The 18,262-nt window shown below is 43.3% G+C and overlaps 1 protein-coding gene across 1 annotated transcript in view; it reads left to right on the forward strand.

Annotated features, from left to right (window-relative positions):
* ALDH1L2 (aldehyde dehydrogenase 1 family member L2) overlaps positions 1-18,262 on the forward strand; it is a 101,381-nt gene that overhangs the window by 29,857 nt on the left and 53,262 nt on the right. Inside the window, exons 4-10 of the mRNA XM_073620283.1 lie at positions 501-666; positions 2,549-2,650; positions 3,877-3,966; positions 8,246-8,380; positions 10,389-10,514; positions 10,710-10,801; positions 12,334-12,478. Coding sequence (XP_073476384.1) covers positions 501-666; positions 2,549-2,650; positions 3,877-3,966; positions 8,246-8,380; positions 10,389-10,514; positions 10,710-10,801; positions 12,334-12,478 — 856 coding nt within the window. The remainder of the gene's footprint in view (positions 1-500; positions 667-2,548; positions 2,651-3,876; positions 3,967-8,245; positions 8,381-10,388; positions 10,515-10,709; positions 10,802-12,333; positions 12,479-18,262) is intronic.

An 18,262-nucleotide genomic window follows, 5' to 3' on the forward strand; every position in this document is an offset into this window, starting at 1 on the left:
CAAATACTCGGTATCGACACCCATACTGATACTAGTATATCGATGCAACCCTAGTTTTATCCTATTCTTACTCTATTCATAATTAAAGCAAAATGTTTTGGCTGCACACTTTAACTTGCCATGTTCCTAATAAATATTGAAATGTATTTATCGACCGACCTGGAATGACGGTATTTGTCTGTATCGGAGAAAATGGAAAGAATCACTTGCTTCTTTTGACAGTCTCATGTGACAGCTGCAATATACAATACATGCTGTTCATGCGTGCAAAAGGCAATATATTTTTGTGCTCAAAAACAATTTTATACTACACGTTCCTGCTCCACACATGGTGTGAACAAGTCCTCAATAAAGAATCGGCTTTATATAAACAATATTTTAAAATGTGTATCTGAATTTGTACTTTACCTAATTAATGTTCTGTCAATTTTGTTGGATAGAGATCTACAATAGTTGAATAGTTGATGTGTCTTATGTGCATTATTTTTTTCAATTTGTAGGACTTTGATAGATGGAGATAAAAAGGCTGGGTTTTCTATATTTTGGGCTGATGAAGGATTGGATACAGGTCCAATTTTACTCCAGAGAGTATGCGATGTGGAGTCAAATGATACAGTGGATTCTCTTTACAACCGATTCCTCTTTCCTGAAGGAATTAAGGCCATGGTGAGTGACCTGGTTATTGTATGTTACCTGTTCAGGAATAAACATACCAACAAAAAGTAACAGTATACAACACTGATTAGTATAAATTGAATAGGCAATGTAGGCATATCCCGTTCCATGACCCTTTATTTTGCTGCCATGAGTCAAAATGACCAGCATCCAGATTGATTTGATACCATAGGAATTTTTAGGCATGCAATATTATAAAAAAGCTTCATTTGTCTATTAAAGTTTTCTAATGTGTATGTATTGTCCATTGTAGTTCCATTGTGGAAAAATGTTAGGACATTTTGAAGAAAAAAACATGAACAATTGTAACGTAATTGCAATTGTGTTAGAAATGTATTATTGGGCTGTGTTGTATTTTTTTTTTTTAACTTATCCAGTACACAATATAATATAATAAAGGTTTTTGACAACCACAGAAAATGTTTCTGGTTCCAAAAGTTACATATAGTTAGTAAAATACTGTTTGGTCAGGTTAAAAAAAAACATGTCGATAAGGTACAATAACAATAATTATCACAAGGACTTGGTCAATTAAAAAGCAGCAAACAGACCAGTGCTCTAATAGTAATATTTAAAAGAAAGATATATAATAAATATCTTTAATGGACAAAGCATTTTTCAAGTGTGTTCATTGCTTACATTTCACATAACTTTACATGTAATTATTAATTGGTGTCAAAAAGTTTTATTAACCTTCTGTAGGTCCAGAATTAGAGCTGTAAATCAAGTAAGAGAAAGAAATGTTTCTCTTTCACATTCTGCTTAATAGCAGAGGAAAAGGTGATCAGTGGTTCCAAATTTAATGGAATGTATTTAGGTAAACTCTGTGCTTATTAGTTAGTTTTTTATATTACAGTAATAATTTAATCATTTTTCAGGCATTCATTTTAAGGCAACATAATCACTATACAGCCATCACAGCAAATCTGACAATCATGAGGTCTCAACAGTAGTAGTATTTAAGCATGATAAGCCTTTTACCATTAGGCCATGTTTCTTTATGGTGTGTTGGCTTGTTAAAGGCATGGACCTTGACCTGTGATCTTCTATATGACAATAAAGGTATATATGGGATGCACAATGGGATCATGATTGAACCTTGAGCCCAGGTAGTAGTAGTTATTGAAGGACCCCAATGTTGTGGTATTGTAGTGAACAAATATATGCACTGTTGGCACAAATGAAACTAAGCTGATACCTCTCATTTAATACAGATTTGCTATTTAACAGTACGCATGCTATCCATATATGTTGACGTTTAATAGTCTGTTTGCCAACTAACAAACATTTCTTTATCTGCTTACCTCTGCAACAACACATTCTTATCCCATATAGGCACTGCCCTAGCAATTAGCCATTACTGTAAAAGTTTACAGCTTTAAAGTACACTTTTACTGAGATAAATATAGAATAAAAAATGTGGAACATGTATGCATTATGTAAAGCCAGAGTTAAGGCAGAATTTCTGATCTACATATTTGTCCGGGGTGAGTAACTGTGAAAGAAAAGTGGATGAACATGGCAGCCAGCTAACAAACCCTTTTTAGTTGGAGACATCAGAAATGGCAGTCTTTGTATTTTTTTTTTATGTGTTTTTTTTTATTAGAAATCGACACGTGAAAAGTTAAAGTAACCTTTTCCCTAAACATAGATCTTTATATGCAACATTCCTTTACTGCATAGTTCTTCAAGGGGTTAGCAAACATGTTCTGCCCTGAATAATGGCAGAAGAGTGAATTTTCCTTCTATACCCTGGAGTGACTCTACCTGCATAACTGGCATAACTGATATTAGTCTGACTCTGCAATCTTGATATGTAAATAATATACAATATATTGTAGGTATACATATGAATATTCTTTTGCTTTGCTAGGTGGAAGCTGTACAGTTAATTGCTGATGGGAAAGCACCTCGTATAGACCAACCAGAAGATGGGGCCACATACGAAGGAATCCAGAAAAAAGAAAATGCTAAGGTCATTAATGAAGCTGGCCTTCAAAACCTGCAGAGTTATACGTTTAGTTAATAAATATTAATTAGATTCTGGTGTTCATTGAAGTAGCTTTACTAGATTTGTCAAAATGTATTCAGCATACTTGGAGCAGAGCTTGTTAAAACAATATCCTAGGAGTCTTTGCCATCTACAATAAATCTATGTGCTTTCTGGTCTTAAAATTAGGGAGGTGGATGAAAAGAGAGTAAGTTGTTACTTTTGCGCTTATTGAATGTATAACAAAGGTTTAATTGGCCAGATAACTTCAATGCTAGATAAAATTTGCATGGAAGAAATCAGAAACGTTGTCATTTTTCACATAAGTGACAATTACTGGGCTAGGGAAGTTTAGCCGGGAATGATGATTTGAGCACAGAACATTTCCGAAGAGGTTGTTTGCAATGAAGGCAATCAATGGGCTATTTAGGTGTTCCAAAGTCGAAGAAATTATATTTAGTCTTAGGTTCTTTAACTCATACAGCTTTCTCTATTTCTCAATTGGTAATAGGGCCTAGCAAGTGTTGTCAGGTATGTTTTTTTATTTATTTTTATTTAAAGGTGTGCAACAGATTACAATGAAACACAGACTTCTCATAAAATTGTAACAGGTTGCAATAAAGCATAAGCCGCACATGATATACGAATATGTCCTTCAAGATGTACATAAAACAGTCACAATAAGAACCTGACTGAAGGTATGACAGTGTGTCACCCCTGATAACAAAATAAACCACCACGTTCCTGTAATGACTGCCAAAGAAGGGCGTTTAAAGTAACCTCAAGTAAAAAGAAAGGGTATGAGAAATTGGATTCAGTGGGTGGATCTGTGCACCGCAGAATTTTATTTGTTTAAGGGGAAAGAGGAATGGGGAGAAGAGAAAAAAAAAAGGGGGGGGGGGTGTCCCCACTGATGGAGCGGAAGTAACAAATGCCTGTTGGTTAGTTTGGTACATTGATGTCTAATGTAGATCATGTATATTGGAGGTATTCATCAGAGAAACGAAAGAGGCCCCAGTAAAACCACCTTGTCTTATGTGCCTGGTCTTACGTCTTTTTTGGTATCTGTAGACAGGAGTAGAAGGGGAATACGGGATTGTTGTTGTCTGGTATGTTTGATTACTTTTTGAGGTTACAGATTTTGAGAGGTTATGTCCAAATTTACCATAGCTGTACTCAAAAGTAACCCAAACTTGCGATATTTTTTGCAGATCTCCTGGAACAACTCTGCAGAGGCTATCCATAACTGGATCCGTGGACATGATAAAGTACCAGGAGCTTGGACTGTCATAAATGACCAGGTGTGAGTCCTGAAGATATACAAGACTTTATTTTTAATTCCCATTTTAGTGTTCATTTAAAGCTATTCTGTTACAAAGTTATAAAAAAGTAATAGATGTTCGACACTTTACAAGTGTAAAAGTGGGTTGTTTTCTATGTGCACACTAAATGATAATGTTCTGTTTGTATTATTGGACAGAGTGGGAAAGGGAGAGAGAGGACAGAGTGAAAATAGGGGGACAACAACAATATAATTTTTATAAATACCTGGTAATACAGCTTGGCTGCCAGTCTGTCAGAGGTACTGGTAGGATTTTCGCAGACCTGTGACAAACCTGCTTTAAGCACATTCTTCTGAATTAAAGGTGGAGAGAGTATAGCCTGCCTTGCTCGAAGCAGTATGACAGCAGGGGGGCGGTGTTACAATGGGGGGGAGTGTGACAGCAGGGGGGCAGTGCAACAGCAGGGGGGCAGTATGACAGCAGCAGGGAAGTGTGACAGCAAGGGGGGCAGTGTGACAGCAGCAGGGCAGTGTGACAGCAAGGGGGGCAGTATGACAATAGGGGGGCAGTGTGACAGCGGATAGAGCAGTGTGACAGTGGAGGGGCAGTGTAACAGCTGAGGGGAGGTGTGACAGCCGGGGGGCAGTGTGACAGTAGGGGGGTAGTATGACAGCAGTGGGGCAGTGGGACAGCAAGGGGGGCATAATGAATGCAGGGGGCACCGTATAACAGGAGAGGGGCAGAGAATGCATTTCTACATTCGGGCAGGAAGCAAGACTTACGTACCAGCAGCCTGGAGTTGCGAGAGCTGGAGTAGAGGGGGCGGAGCTGAGAGGCAGACCGATGACCCAGGCACCAGGCTGGATAGGAGAGGCAGCACAGCGGAGCGGCTTATAAAAGAACCAAACCTCTCCATTATCCTCCTGGATCCTGCTGCTGATGAAAGCCTGCTTCTCCTGCTCTCCTTCCCGTAGGCATTCAGCGGCTGCAGGAGCGAGAAGGATAATAGAGGGGTTTGGTTCTTCTAAAAGCTGCTCCACCGCGCCACCCCTCCTATCCAGGAGCAGACAAATCTGTCAGGGAATCACTATAACCCCCTGCACATCTGCCCCACCACTGTAACACCCTGCACATCTGCCCCGCCACTGTAACCCCCCTGCTTATCTGCCCCACCACTGTATCACCCTGCTCATCTGCCCCACTAATGTACCCCCTTTCTCATCTGCCCCACCAATGTACCCCTTTCTCATCTGCCCCACCACTGTAACCCCCTACACATCTGACCCACCACTGTAACCCCCTGCACATCTGCCCCACCTTAGTACCCCCCTGCTCATCTGTCCCACCACTGTACCACCCTGCTCTTCTTTCCCACCACTGTAACCCTCTGCTCATCTGCCCCACCAATGTTCCCCCTTTCTCATCTGCCCCACCACTGTACCTCCCTGCACATCTGCCCCACCGCCGTATCCTCATGCTCTTCTGTCTCTCTACTGAATCACCTTCTCATCTGTACTAAAACTGAACCCATCTGCTCCACCACTGTAACCCGCTTTCTCATCTGCCCCACCAATGTAACTCCTGCACATCTGTCTCACCTCTGTACCCCCTGCACTTCTGCCCCACCACTGTAACTCCCTGATCATGTGTTCCACCGATGTACCTCCTTTTCCTCTTTGCACATCTGCCCCACTTCTGTACCCCAATGCTCCTCTGCCCCACCGCTGTAACCCCCTGCTCATCTGTCCCACCAATGTACCTCCTTTCTCCTCTGCCCCAACACTGAAGCCCCCCTGCTCATCTTTCCCACCACTGTAACCCCCTTCTCATCTGGCCCAACACTGAACCCCCCCGCTTATCTGTCCCACCACGGTAACCCCTGCTTTTCTATCCCACCGCTGAACCCCCTTCTCATCCCTCCCACCACTGTACCTCCTGCACATCTGCCCCACCACTGTACCCCATTGCTCTTCTGTCCCACCACTGTAACCCCCCAGCTCATCTGCCCCATCAATGTACCCCCTTTTCTCATCTGCCCCACCACTGTACCTTCCTGCACATCTGCTCCACTGCCGTATCCCCATGCTCTTCTGTTACTACTGAATCACCTTCTCATCTGTCCTAAAACTGAACCCATCTGCTCCACCACTGTAACCCGTTTTCTCAACTGCCCCACCAATGTACCTCCTGCGCATCTGTCTCACCTCTGTACCCCCTGCTCTTCTGCCCCATCTCTGTTCCCCCTGCTCTCCTGCCCCACCACTGTAACCACCTGCTCATCTGTCCCACCAATACACCTCTTTCACATCTGCCAGACTGCTCTACCCCCCTGCTTTTCTGTCCCACCACTGAACCCCCTTCTCATCTGGCCGAACACTGAACCCCCCTGCTCATCTGGCCCAACACTGAACCCCCCTGCTCATCTGGCCCAACACTGAACCCCCTGCTCATCTGGCCCAACACTGAACCCCCTGCTCATCTGGCCCAACACTGAACCCCCCTGCTCATCTGGCCCAACACTGAACCCCCTGCTCATCTGGCCCAACACTGAACCCCCCTGCTCATCTGGCCCAACACTGAACCCCCCTGCTCATCTGGCCCAACACTGAACCCCCCTGCTCATCTGGCCCAACACTGAACCCCCCTGCTCATCTGGCCCAACACTGAACCCCCCTGCTCATCTGGCCCAACACTGAACCCCCCTGCTCATCTGGCCCAACACTGAACCCCCCTGCTCATCTGGCCCAACACTGAACCCCCCTGCTCATCTGGCCCAACACTGAACCCCCCCTGCTCATCTGGCCCAACACTGAACCCCCCTGCTCATCTGGCCCAACACTGAACCCCCCCTGCTCATCTGGCCCAACACTGAACCCCCCTGCTCATCTGGCCCAACACTGAACCCCCCTGCTCATCTGGCCCAACACTGTACCCCCCTGCTCATTTGGCCCAACACTGTACCCCCCTGCTCTTGTGTCCCACTGCTGAAACCCCCTTCTCATCTCTTCCACCACTGTACCTCCCTGCACATCTGCCCCACTGCTGTGGGTGAAAAGGTGAAAGGAAGCAGAGATGAGAAACATCTACCTGTCCTGACACACTCATCCTGGGGCCCTTCCCACTGATCCAGAGGTGCTTTTACGATCCCGTAGTGGGATCCTTTCACATGTTCTGCAGTGGGCCCCCTTCTTGCTGTCTTGGAGATGCCCCGTGGTGGCAGAACACCAGGGCCCAGTCGCAAGGGCGACCTTTCCTGCCCTGGCAGTTCTGCCACTGGTGTCATTGGTTTTTATTTTTGTTTTTTTATCTAGGGGCAGAGTATCCTAGGTCAGTCATAGTAGGTGGTTGGGTGTAATTAATACTTTGTTGACACTCATGGGCTCCTCTGCCCCCCCCCTCTTCAGGGACTTGTAGTTTGGCCTTCTCTGGATCCCCTTTCCCCATGACTGGTGTATGGCTCAGCAAAAGTTCCTGAGGCAGGGGCATGGCGAGCTAGACACTGCACATAGACCTGGCTGCAGGGCCTGGATAGGAGGGGCGGCGGGGTTGACATACAGAGGAACTGTCACCCCCACTGCCCCTCCTATCCAGGTGAACAGGGGAGCCGCATGGGGCCCCTGGAGCATGGGGCTGGGTCACAATTGAGACCCCCGAGACCCCTTTAGCTACGCCCCTGCTTAAAGGGACACAGAATGCAGGGGTTCAGTAGTAAGTGATGCAAAGGATCAGGAGTAATTTCAACAAAGTTCCCAGAAGCTCAACAGTAATTCCACAAACTGTCACCTGATTGTGGTTTTCTCAATCACAGTCAAATCCTTTCTTTCTGAGATTGGTAGTGGCAACCAAGCGAGTCATCTTCCTCCAGATGGTGGGTGGGGCTAGCAAGACTGTGATTGGCTTTAGCAGTGGCCAATGACAGTCCTCCTCCTCCTGGAAACAGGGACCCCCCCCAGCAGGACTGCACCCAATCTCTTCCCCATTACAAAAGCTCACGATCGCAGCTACAGCAAAGTTAGAGAACCAAACAATGTTTCCCATCTTTTACAATGTGTGGGTGCACAGTGCCTCCCCCTCAGTGCAGGTGTGGCGTGGGGAATTCTGAAATTGGAATGCATTAGTGTCTCACTGACACTTCCCTGCACTGCTTTGCTGATGGGGAGGGAGTCGAGTGCAAAAGAGGCTTTGCGTGCCACTTGTGGCACCAGTGCCGGGGGTTGCCTACCCCTGCTCTAGAGTCTGAGAAGATATACCACACACTTAAAAAAGAAATGTTTATTGTGACTTATTGTTCCACCAGATGGTGACGCTTTATGGATCATCTTTACTGGAGGGAACAGTGCCTGCCGGGGAACCGTTGCCTATTGATGAGGCACCAAGACCAGGACTTGTTACAAAAAATGGACTAGTTCTTTTTGGTAAAGATGGAAAAATGGTAGGCAAAAAAAAGACATGCATTACTGACCTGAACAAGGATAACTATAGTGCTAATTTGACTTCAATGATGAACATTTTATTAACGGAAATAATGTATTTTCTTTGACATCTGTACATTGTATCTACCAAAATGCTCATCAATTTAAATCTTCAGTACATTATATAATTTAGTGAACATTTAGGACTCATATTGTAAGCTACAAATATTTGGTAAACGTGAAAGGCATGATTAGACTAATCAGACCTATTGCCAGCCAAGTTGTAATATGTGACTCTATCTAAAGTATCACTTTGGAGCAGTCAGCACACATTCACTGCTTTCATAATATGGAGAATGTGTAGGTAATGTTCATCCTGACCAATGTCTAAAGCACAAAAGCAGTGGAGTTAGTTGCATGTAAACCTGGCCAGTGCAGGTTATGAGGTTGATTTACTAAAACCGGAGAGTACAAAATCTGGTGTAGCGCTGCTTGGAAACCAAACAGCTTCCAGGTTTTTTGTCAAAGCTTAAAGTGTTTGTTACCCCAACATTTCATATTCCTGATATGTGCCTGCTGCACCATATACTTGTATGAGAAAGTATCCCATTCTCTTTGTATTGCTTCCTTTGTGTGGAAACCCTGGTGTTCCTGCCAGTCCCTCCACTTTCCTATTAAAAACTGACCACACTAAGCAGGAGAACACATCGTGGTCAGTTCTCTAGCTAAGCTAAGAACTCAGTGTGCTCTCCTCCAATGATCAGACTTGTCCTGACATGCCCACCCTGCACAGTCATTCACCAGAAAGCTCAGTGTACTGCTGCTTCTCCTCCCCCAGCTCTTATGCAACTGAGAACAGAGGAGATGTACTCGCTTATAAAAAGAGAAAAGGGCATTTATAATGTTTTTTTTATATCTATACAAAAATGTTTTGTCTTTCATTTCTATGTTAAATTTATTGGGTTGTCTTACAAGGTGATTGTTTACAATTTAATTGAACAAGCTGAAGTAAGAAGTTGATTGGCTACCATGCACAGCTGCACCAGACTTTGCACTCTCCAGTATTACTAAATTAACCTCTGTAGGTCTTCTCCATAGTGCCTTTTTTTCATAAGTTTAGCACTAGGAGGATTCACTTTCTTCCCTTCACTACATTCAGCACAATAGACAGCAGGCCACCATAGGGAATCATTTTATTTTACTGTAAAATGCAGTGCTTTGCCACCTGAATGTTTGAATGAATGAATGTAACATTATAAACTTGACAAGGAATACAGTAAGTGCCAGTTTACATAGGGCAGCTTCAAAGTCGTCTGACTCTAAGCCGACACGTACAGCGCGACTACAGCGCGGCTTGCAAAACGACTTCTGTATAGAAGTCAATGCAGGACGCTCCGAAGCCACCCCAAAGTAGTACAGGAACCTTTTTCGAAGTCGGAGCCACTTGAGTCACTCCTATTAGAATGGTTCCATTGCAGTGCATGGAGCGCGACTTGTCAGGCAGCTAAGTCTCCTGACAGATTGCCCTTGCGTGAATCGGCACTAAGAGCTGAGGAACAGATGTTGCAAAAATTTTATTTTATGCTGAATATGACTGCCTAACATATTTTGTAAGTAGGTCAAATGCCTCTCCAGGGAATGTATAGCAAATGTCTGATGTAAAAATTACCCCATATGGGGCTGATTTATAAAGCATCAGCATGGTCTTACTGCAGCCATACTTTTGTTTAAAAAAATAATATTAACTGACCTATTTATAAAGCATTGCACTGTGCCTTACAGAGTCCAAAAACTAGCAAGTGTCATTTATTTCCATTACTTTTTGAATAAAAAGCTTAGAAAAGGGCAACCCAGTCATATGTCCACTCAAAGTCATGTGACTGGCGTCTCTTTCAACTACCAAGCTTTTTGCGCTACATTGTATATAATGCAGAGAGAACTTTATGGGGCACAACATGCTCCCTACCTTGCTCCCCATCATGCACCATAGACTTTATTTTTATATGTATATATATTTTTATGTTACAGTTAATTGTCAAAAATCTTCAATTTGAAAATGGGAAAATGATCCCTGCATCTAATTACTTTTCAAGAGGTGAAGTTACGACCTTGGAGCTAACTGATGAGGAAAAAAATATGGAATCTAATATCAGGGTAAGACTTACCAAAAGCACAACACACATCTCTCCTCACATGAGTTCTCTAAAAGACAAATTCTGAAGTGAGTATGCTTTCCACTTTCTGATCTGGAAAGAAAACAGTACAAATGTCAGACTGATCTAAAAAAATGTCATGTCATGTTATTGAAAATGTAGCCATTATTGACAGGCATTATTTTATGTTATACAGGACATTTGGAAGGGGATTCTAACTAATGTTGCTGTAATAGAAGACACAACAGATTTTTTTAAATCTGGGGCTGCATCCATGGATGTTGTCAGGTCAGTGGTATTTAAAAATTTCCTATGAATTGGACAGAAGGAATTGAGCATATTTTTCCTTCCCATTAACATACCCCTGTTGTAATATTTATAACCTTCAGCTGTGTTTTCCAAATTGTGGGATTTGTGCCATTGTTGGCAAAGTCCATACTCTTGGTAGTATAAAAGAGCTTTGAAACTAAAAGGTGGACTGGCCCAAAGTTCTAACAGCTGTGCAGTGAGTATTTCCCCTATTTGCGATGGTGCTGGCCACAGTGATTAGCAGACAATAGAGGCATAGCTCCCAACTGTCCCTGATTTCGAGGGACTGTCCCTGATTTGGGGCAGTGTCCATCTGTCCCTCATTCCTCCTCATTTGTCCCTTATTTTGGTCTGATCTATATAGATGTAGTAGAGGTTGTATGGCGAGTTAAACCACAGAAGTGATTTACACACTGGTGTTAGCTTCTGAGACTGTTGTGATGACAATGGTGTTTTGAATAGCTTCCTGATCTCTCAGAAGCAGATAATTATAGTGCCCCCAGTCCCAGTTAATTATTATTATTATTATTATTATTATTATTATACAGGATTTATATAGCGCCAACAGTTTGCGCAGTGCTTTACAACATGAGGGCAGACAGTACACTTACAATACAAATCAATACAGGAGGAATCAGAGGGCCCTGCTCATTAGAACTTACAATCTAGAAGGGAGGGTCAAGTGGAACAAAGGGTAGTAGCTGTGGGGGATGATCAGTATATGTAGCTGGTACATGGAGATGACCAAAACGTTGCTCTCAATTGTGAACAGAGGGAGTAAAAGTAGTACCTACATGTGCAAGTGGTCCACAGCTTACTTCAGTGTGTAACTCAATCGATAAAAGCAAACACTGATGATCTGCAGAATACAACACTTCTGGTAAAAGTTGGGTTCCTTGTTTCCTACTGCCCCCATAACTGATCTTCTAGCCCCTGCATCACTACTCTTCTGTAATGACATGGGGGGGGGGGGGGGGGGGGGCACCACTGACAGTATCAGATTCTGAAGAATTTTCAATATTGCTGGGACTGGCAGTGTTGGCAACAGGAGAGGTAAATATTCTAAGGGATTGATCTAATAAAGGCAAATAGCCTGTTCACTTTTCAAGCAAATTTGCCCCAGAGCTTAGTGAATGAGATGAAGCTGACTTCCATCATCTAATTATTTGCAAGCAAAAATGCTGTATTTTTTTTTTCCTTTCCACTGATTGGATATTCTTTGCAAAGTAAAACTTCACCCCATTCACTAAGCTCTGGGGCTAATTCCCTTGCACATTGCAACTTCCTGTGCAAAGTGAACAGCCTATTTGCCTTTAGTAAATCAACCCCTATGTCTTCTTTGCAGGGGACAGTTATTATAAAGATTTATTTAAGCAACACGGTCACTTTAAATAGGGACTGCAGTCCAAATGCCCTTGCCTTAGGGACAGATAGTATTTAAGGAAGGGCAGCTGAGGGTAACTTTTATATGTCATTATATCTTTTCCACTCTGAATCATGTACTTTCACAGGTTGGTTGAGGAGATCAAACAGAAATGTGGTGGGTTAGAAGTACAGAATGAAGATGTCTATATGGCCACTACATTTCAAGACTTCATGCAGATGGTTGTGAGAAAATTCAGAGGAGAAGATAAAGAAGAGCTAGTTATAGAATATGTGAGTGCTGAAAATCAATTTGTAGAAGAAAAAAGGAAACATAAAAGCATGTATGAGCTTATGGTGCCTTGTGGTTTCAATACAGCCAGTCTTTGGTTCTATCAGTGTTCCCCAAGCTACATAGCTGTTTTAGATCCTGTGTCAGTGGGCTTTGGACTGTGTCGATGAACATGTTTTTTACATCAATTTGAGATGCTTTTGAGATCTTTCAGAATTTATTGACAGGTCTACCCAACCTGCTTATTCTCATAGACTTGTATGGAGAAAGAAGCTGTTCTGACACAAACAAAAGCCCATTGACACCGACCTTCAACCTGAAGAGAGAGACTGTTTTTTAGGAACTGTCATTTTTTTGTTTTGTTTTTCATCTTTCAATGTCGGAACTCTTCCTGAAATCTATCAACTGTCTAAACAACAACAACAACAAAAAGTGCAAATAATATCACTAAATGGTCCAGGACATTTTGTTTTTGGTAGTTACTTGGGAATCCTTGTTAAAGAACTTTTGTAGAGGGAATAGTGGACAGTGAGTGCAAAAAGTAGGGAGAAATCCGATAGCTTAGCCTGTACGGCTAATTGCGTCATACTCTTGGCGTAAGTAGAACAGTAAACAGCCACAGCCCTCTGGCTGCCTGCCACCTGCTAACTTTACTTATTTAAGATCATAGCCAGACATGGCAAGATGACTTAAAGCTGAACTCCAGGGAGATATAAAAAAAGAACTAGTTCAGTTATGTATTAATTAAAACATTTAATTGTTAAAGTGTTACTAAACCTACAACAGTAAAATCAGTCTGTATTTGCAGTAAAGCATGCTTGTTATACTCAATGTGGAATGGATTAATCCACTGCATTGTGTAAAAAGACTGTTTGATCCTGTCTTCTCTGATCTTCCCCTTCTTCCACAGTCCCCAATCCATCTGTGGATAATACAGAGGAAGCACTCCGCACATTCTCAGTTTGGTGTGTATTGCTAGAGAGTTTTTTTTTTTTTTTTTTTCGGGAGGGTGCATGTGATCGGCACAGGGCCAATCAGCACTGTCCAGACAAAAGGTCAGGGGTCCTGGAGCCTCATCGGACAGTCAGAGGAGAATGAAGACTCCTCCTACAAGCTTTAACCAGTGCTCAGCTGGACACTGGTATTTAGCAGTTTATATTTACTAAAATAATTGCATTTTCTGTTCATGTATTTTCTGTATACTGTGGGAGACCAGATATAGTAAATGCAGGGTCCTGGGTTTAGTAACACTTTAAATGTAACTAGTGCAAGTGTCCCACTTTGTTTTTATTTGAGCCTCTCAGACTGAAAAAGTAAGGACCAGCACTAGACACTTAGAGCACTTGACCAGCCTTTTTCTTGAGGTTTCTTCAGGGGTGCCTTGGCAAAATACCTAAAAATTGTATACAAGCCGGTGTGTGGATTCGGGCTACCTTTTTAGTCACACTAAGTTACAGGTTTTCATTGTGCACTATTACAACCTTATACATTAGAGCCCTTGCACACTGGGGCGGGGGGCGGCGTCGGCGGTAAAACGCCGCTATTATTAGCGGCGTTTTACCGTCGGTATGCGGCCGCTAGCGGGGCGGTTTTACCCCCCGCTAGCGGCCGAGAAAGGGTTAAATACCACCGCAAAGCGCCTCTGCAGAGGCGCATTGCCGGCGGTATAGCCGCGCCGTCCCATTGATTTCAATGGGCAGGAGCGGTAAAGGAGCGGTATACACTCCGCTCCTTCACCGCTCCGAAGATGCTGCTGGCAGGACTTTTTTTACCGTCCTGCCAGCGCATCGCTCCAGTGTGCAAGCCCTCGGGGCTTGCACACTGGGATGACAGCAGCGGCACTTTCGGGGCGGTTTGCAGGCGCTATTATTAGCGCAATAGCGCCTGCAACCTGCCCCAGTGTGCAAGGGCTCTTAGCTGAGTGATATAGAAAAACTGAGGGAGAAGAAAAACATTGGGATACTAGTCAGTACCAGTTTGCAAAAGTGCATTTGCTTTGGAAGAATAAATCACCTCTGGTGTTGGGTGCCCTACTTGGTCTTGTGGATGTTGCTGCATTATGTAAAACTATTAGAATTGCTTTCACATTTTTGAATGGGGTGCCTCGAAACGATCCATACATTTTAAATGGTGCCTTGACAGAGAAAAGGTTGAGAAACATTGCACTAGATACGGTGGCGGCTGGTGTTTTGTTTTGTTTTTTTTTGGGGGGGGGTGGCAAACAACCACCCCTCCCCCATCTGCCGGTCAGTCCGGCACTTACCCCATCTAGGGCAGCTGCTCCTTTGTCCCTTTCCTCCATCACGGTGGCTGTGCGTCTCCTCCCCTCCTCCTAGGCGTCCAATAGGATTGCCTATCCTTTCAGCCAATCGGGTGACGGTTTTCAGACCGGCTTCCTGATTGGCCAAGAGGAGGATCAGTGTTACAATAGAGAATATTCATTCGCTATTGTAACATACCTGGGTGGGCTGTGAGCGCATTCTCTGCGCCCCTAGCCCTCCCTATTTTGAAGCCTATTAGAGCCTTTGGCTCTAATCAGTGCTTCAAAAAAAGGCCCTCCTGTTGGAATTCATGCGCCCAGTGTCCTGCCAGGGTCCGGATGCATGGATGGGGGGGCAACGCCCGTGCGCCCTTAATTGACGGGCCACCCCTGACTAGCCACCTCTCAGGCTGACAGTGAACATGCTGAAATGGGGTGGGGGAGCAGTGTGAGCCTGGCTGACTTAAATGAAATACAAATCTTTGGGCAGTTAACCAGTTTCAGTCCAGGGCAATTCTGACTTCTCGCCTATAAGTATCTATATACTAATATAATTTTTTTGCTAGAAAGCTACTTAAAACCCCCAAACATTTTATTTATATATATATATACATACATACACACACCCACACACACAGTTGGGATGGAAAGTATTCAGACCCCCATACATTTTCACTCTTTGCTATATTGCAGCCATTTGCTTAAATCATTTAAGTTCATTTTTTTTTCCTCATTAATGTACACACAGCACCCCATATTGACAGAAAAACACAGAATTGTTGACATTTTTGCAGATTTATTAAAAAAGAAAAACTGAAATATCACATGGTCCTAAGTATTCAGACCCTTTGCTCAGTATTTAGTAGAAGCACCCTTTTGATCTAATACAGCCATGAGTCTTTTTGGGAAAGATGCAATAAGTTTTTCACACCTGAATTTGGGGATTCTCTGCCATTCCTCCTTGCAGATCCTCTCCAGTTCTGTCAGGTTGAATGGTAAACGTTGGTGGACAGCCATTTTTAGGTCTCTCCAGAGATCTCAATTGGGTTTAGGTCAGGGCTCTGGCTGGGCCATTCACGGAGTTGTTGTGAAGCCACTCCTTCGTTATTTTAGCTGTGTGCTTAGGGTCATTTTCTTGTTGGAAGGTAAACCTTCGGCCCGGTCTGAGGTCCTGAGCACTCTGGAGAAGGTTTTCATCCAGGATATCCCTGTACTTGGCCGCATTCATCTTTCCCTCAATTGCAACCAGTCGTCCTGTCCCTGCAGCTGAAAAACACCCCCACAGCATGATGCTGCCACCACCATGCTTCATTGTTGGGACTGTATTGGACAGGTGATGAGCAGTGCCTGGTTTTCTCCACACATACTGCTTAGAATTAAGGCCAAAAAGTTCTATCTTGGTCTCGTCAGACCAGAGACTCTTATTTCTCACCATCTTGGAGTCCTTCAGGTGTTTTTTAGCAAACTCCATGCGGGCTTTCATGTGGCACTGAGGAGAAGCTTCCATCGGGTGACTCTGCCATAAAGCCCCAACTGGTGGAGGGCTGCAGTGATTTTTGACTTTCTACAACTTTCTCCCATCTCCGGACTGCATCTCTGGAGCTCAGCCACAGTGATCTTTGGGTTCTTCATTACCTCTCTCACCAAGGCTCTTCTCCCCCGATAGCTCAGTTTGGCCGGACGGCCAGCTCTAGGAAGGGTTCTGGTCGTCCCAAACATCTTCCATTTAAATATTATGGAGGCCACTGTGCTCTAAGGAACCTTAAATGCAGCAGAAATTTTTTTGTAACCTTGGCCAGATCTGTGCCTTGCCACAATTCTGTCTCCGAGCTCTTCAGGCAGTTCCTTTGACCTCATGATTCTCATTTGCTCTGACATGCACTGTGAGCTGTAAGGTCTTATATAGACAGGTGTGTGGCTTTCCTAATTAAGTCCAATCAGTATAATCAAACACAGCTGGACTCAAATGAAGGTGTAGAACCATCTCAAGGATGATCAGAAGAAATGGACAGCACCTGAGTTAAATATATGAGCGTCACAGCAAAGGGTCTGAATACTTAGGACCATGTGATATTTCAGTTTTTCTTTTTTAATAAATCTGCAAAAATGTCAACAATACTGTGTTTTTCTGTCAATATGGGGTGCTGCGTGTACAGCAATGAGGAAAAAAATGAACTTAAATGATTTTAGCAAATGGCTGCAATATAATAAAGAGTGAAAAATGTAAGGGGTCTGAATACTTTCCGTCCCCACTGTATATCTGTCTATCTATCTGTCTATCTATCTGTCTATCTATCTGTCTATCTATCTGTCTATCTATCTGTCTATCTATCGGTCTATCTATCTATCTATCTATCTATCTATCTATCTATCTATCTATCTATCTATCTATCTATCTATATTTATATTTTAAGCAGAGGCTCTAGAGAATAAAACGGTGGGTGTTGCATATTTTTATGTCACACAATACTTGAGAAAAGATACACTTTAATGAATTTTAATGCACAAAAACACAGTATGCTACCTGATTGTTTGGTTAAATTTTAAAGATGACGTTATGCCGAGTAAATAGGTACCAAACATATCACGGTTTAAAATTGCGTACTGTGGCACCTATAAAAATCTCCATAGGTGACCCTTTAAAAGCCTTTACAGGTTGAGCCTTTACAGATTTAGATTACGCAGAAGGCCTGCCACAAGAATTATTGCTCTCGCTCTGACGTTTGTCACATACCTCACATGTGTGGCACGATCCCTGTTTACATATGCGTGTGGTAATGGGTGCAGTTTAAAATTTAAAAAATTATTTTGTTTATTTAAAAAATGTTTTTACGCCGTAACTTTCATTTTTTTATCACTTTTATTGTTATCCTAAGGCCCCTTTCACGCGATAGGCCTGTCTGTTTTTCAGGTGGATCCGAGCGGGCCACCCATTGACTTATATGGGCAGGCAGATGTCAGCGGAGAATGCGTCCGCTGAGACCCTAAGGAATGAACAACATCCCTTGTGATAGCATGGGCTGTGACAGGTCCTCTTAATGGAGAGATCTGGGGTCTATTAGACCCCAGACCTCTTCTCTGGCCTCCAAAGCATCAGATCAAATCAAGATCAGTTTGTTCTGATGCTTTCACAAGCCATTTACCAAAGCCAGAAGTGACAAAATCCTTGTTGCTTCTAGTTTCTGACATCACACAGTGGGAGGAACAACATTCGTTCCTCTCATTGTGTCACAGAAATCGGATGCTGTCGGTCGCATCCTTACAAGGCTCTCCGCTCGCACTGGAGAGCCCAGTATAGGCAACGGCGGGAGACCCCCTTCCAACGCCTGTAAAAGTAATCCAGCGTCTCTTTAGCTGCTCGAATTACTTTTACTTTAAAGCTTTCAAGTATTCTGGCTGGATGAACAGATATTTTTTTTTTTTGCACTTGTGAAACAGATATAATAAAATGCTTTCAGTGGTATATTTAACAGACCAAAAGAGAGCAAAAAGGAGAAACTTATTGTTAGAGTTTGCATAGACTTTA

Source organism: Aquarana catesbeiana, linkage group LG03, assembly GCF_042186555.1.
Source record: "Aquarana catesbeiana isolate 2022-GZ linkage group LG03, ASM4218655v1, whole genome shotgun sequence".
NCBI lineage: Eukaryota > Metazoa > Chordata > Amphibia > Anura > Ranidae > Aquarana > Aquarana catesbeiana.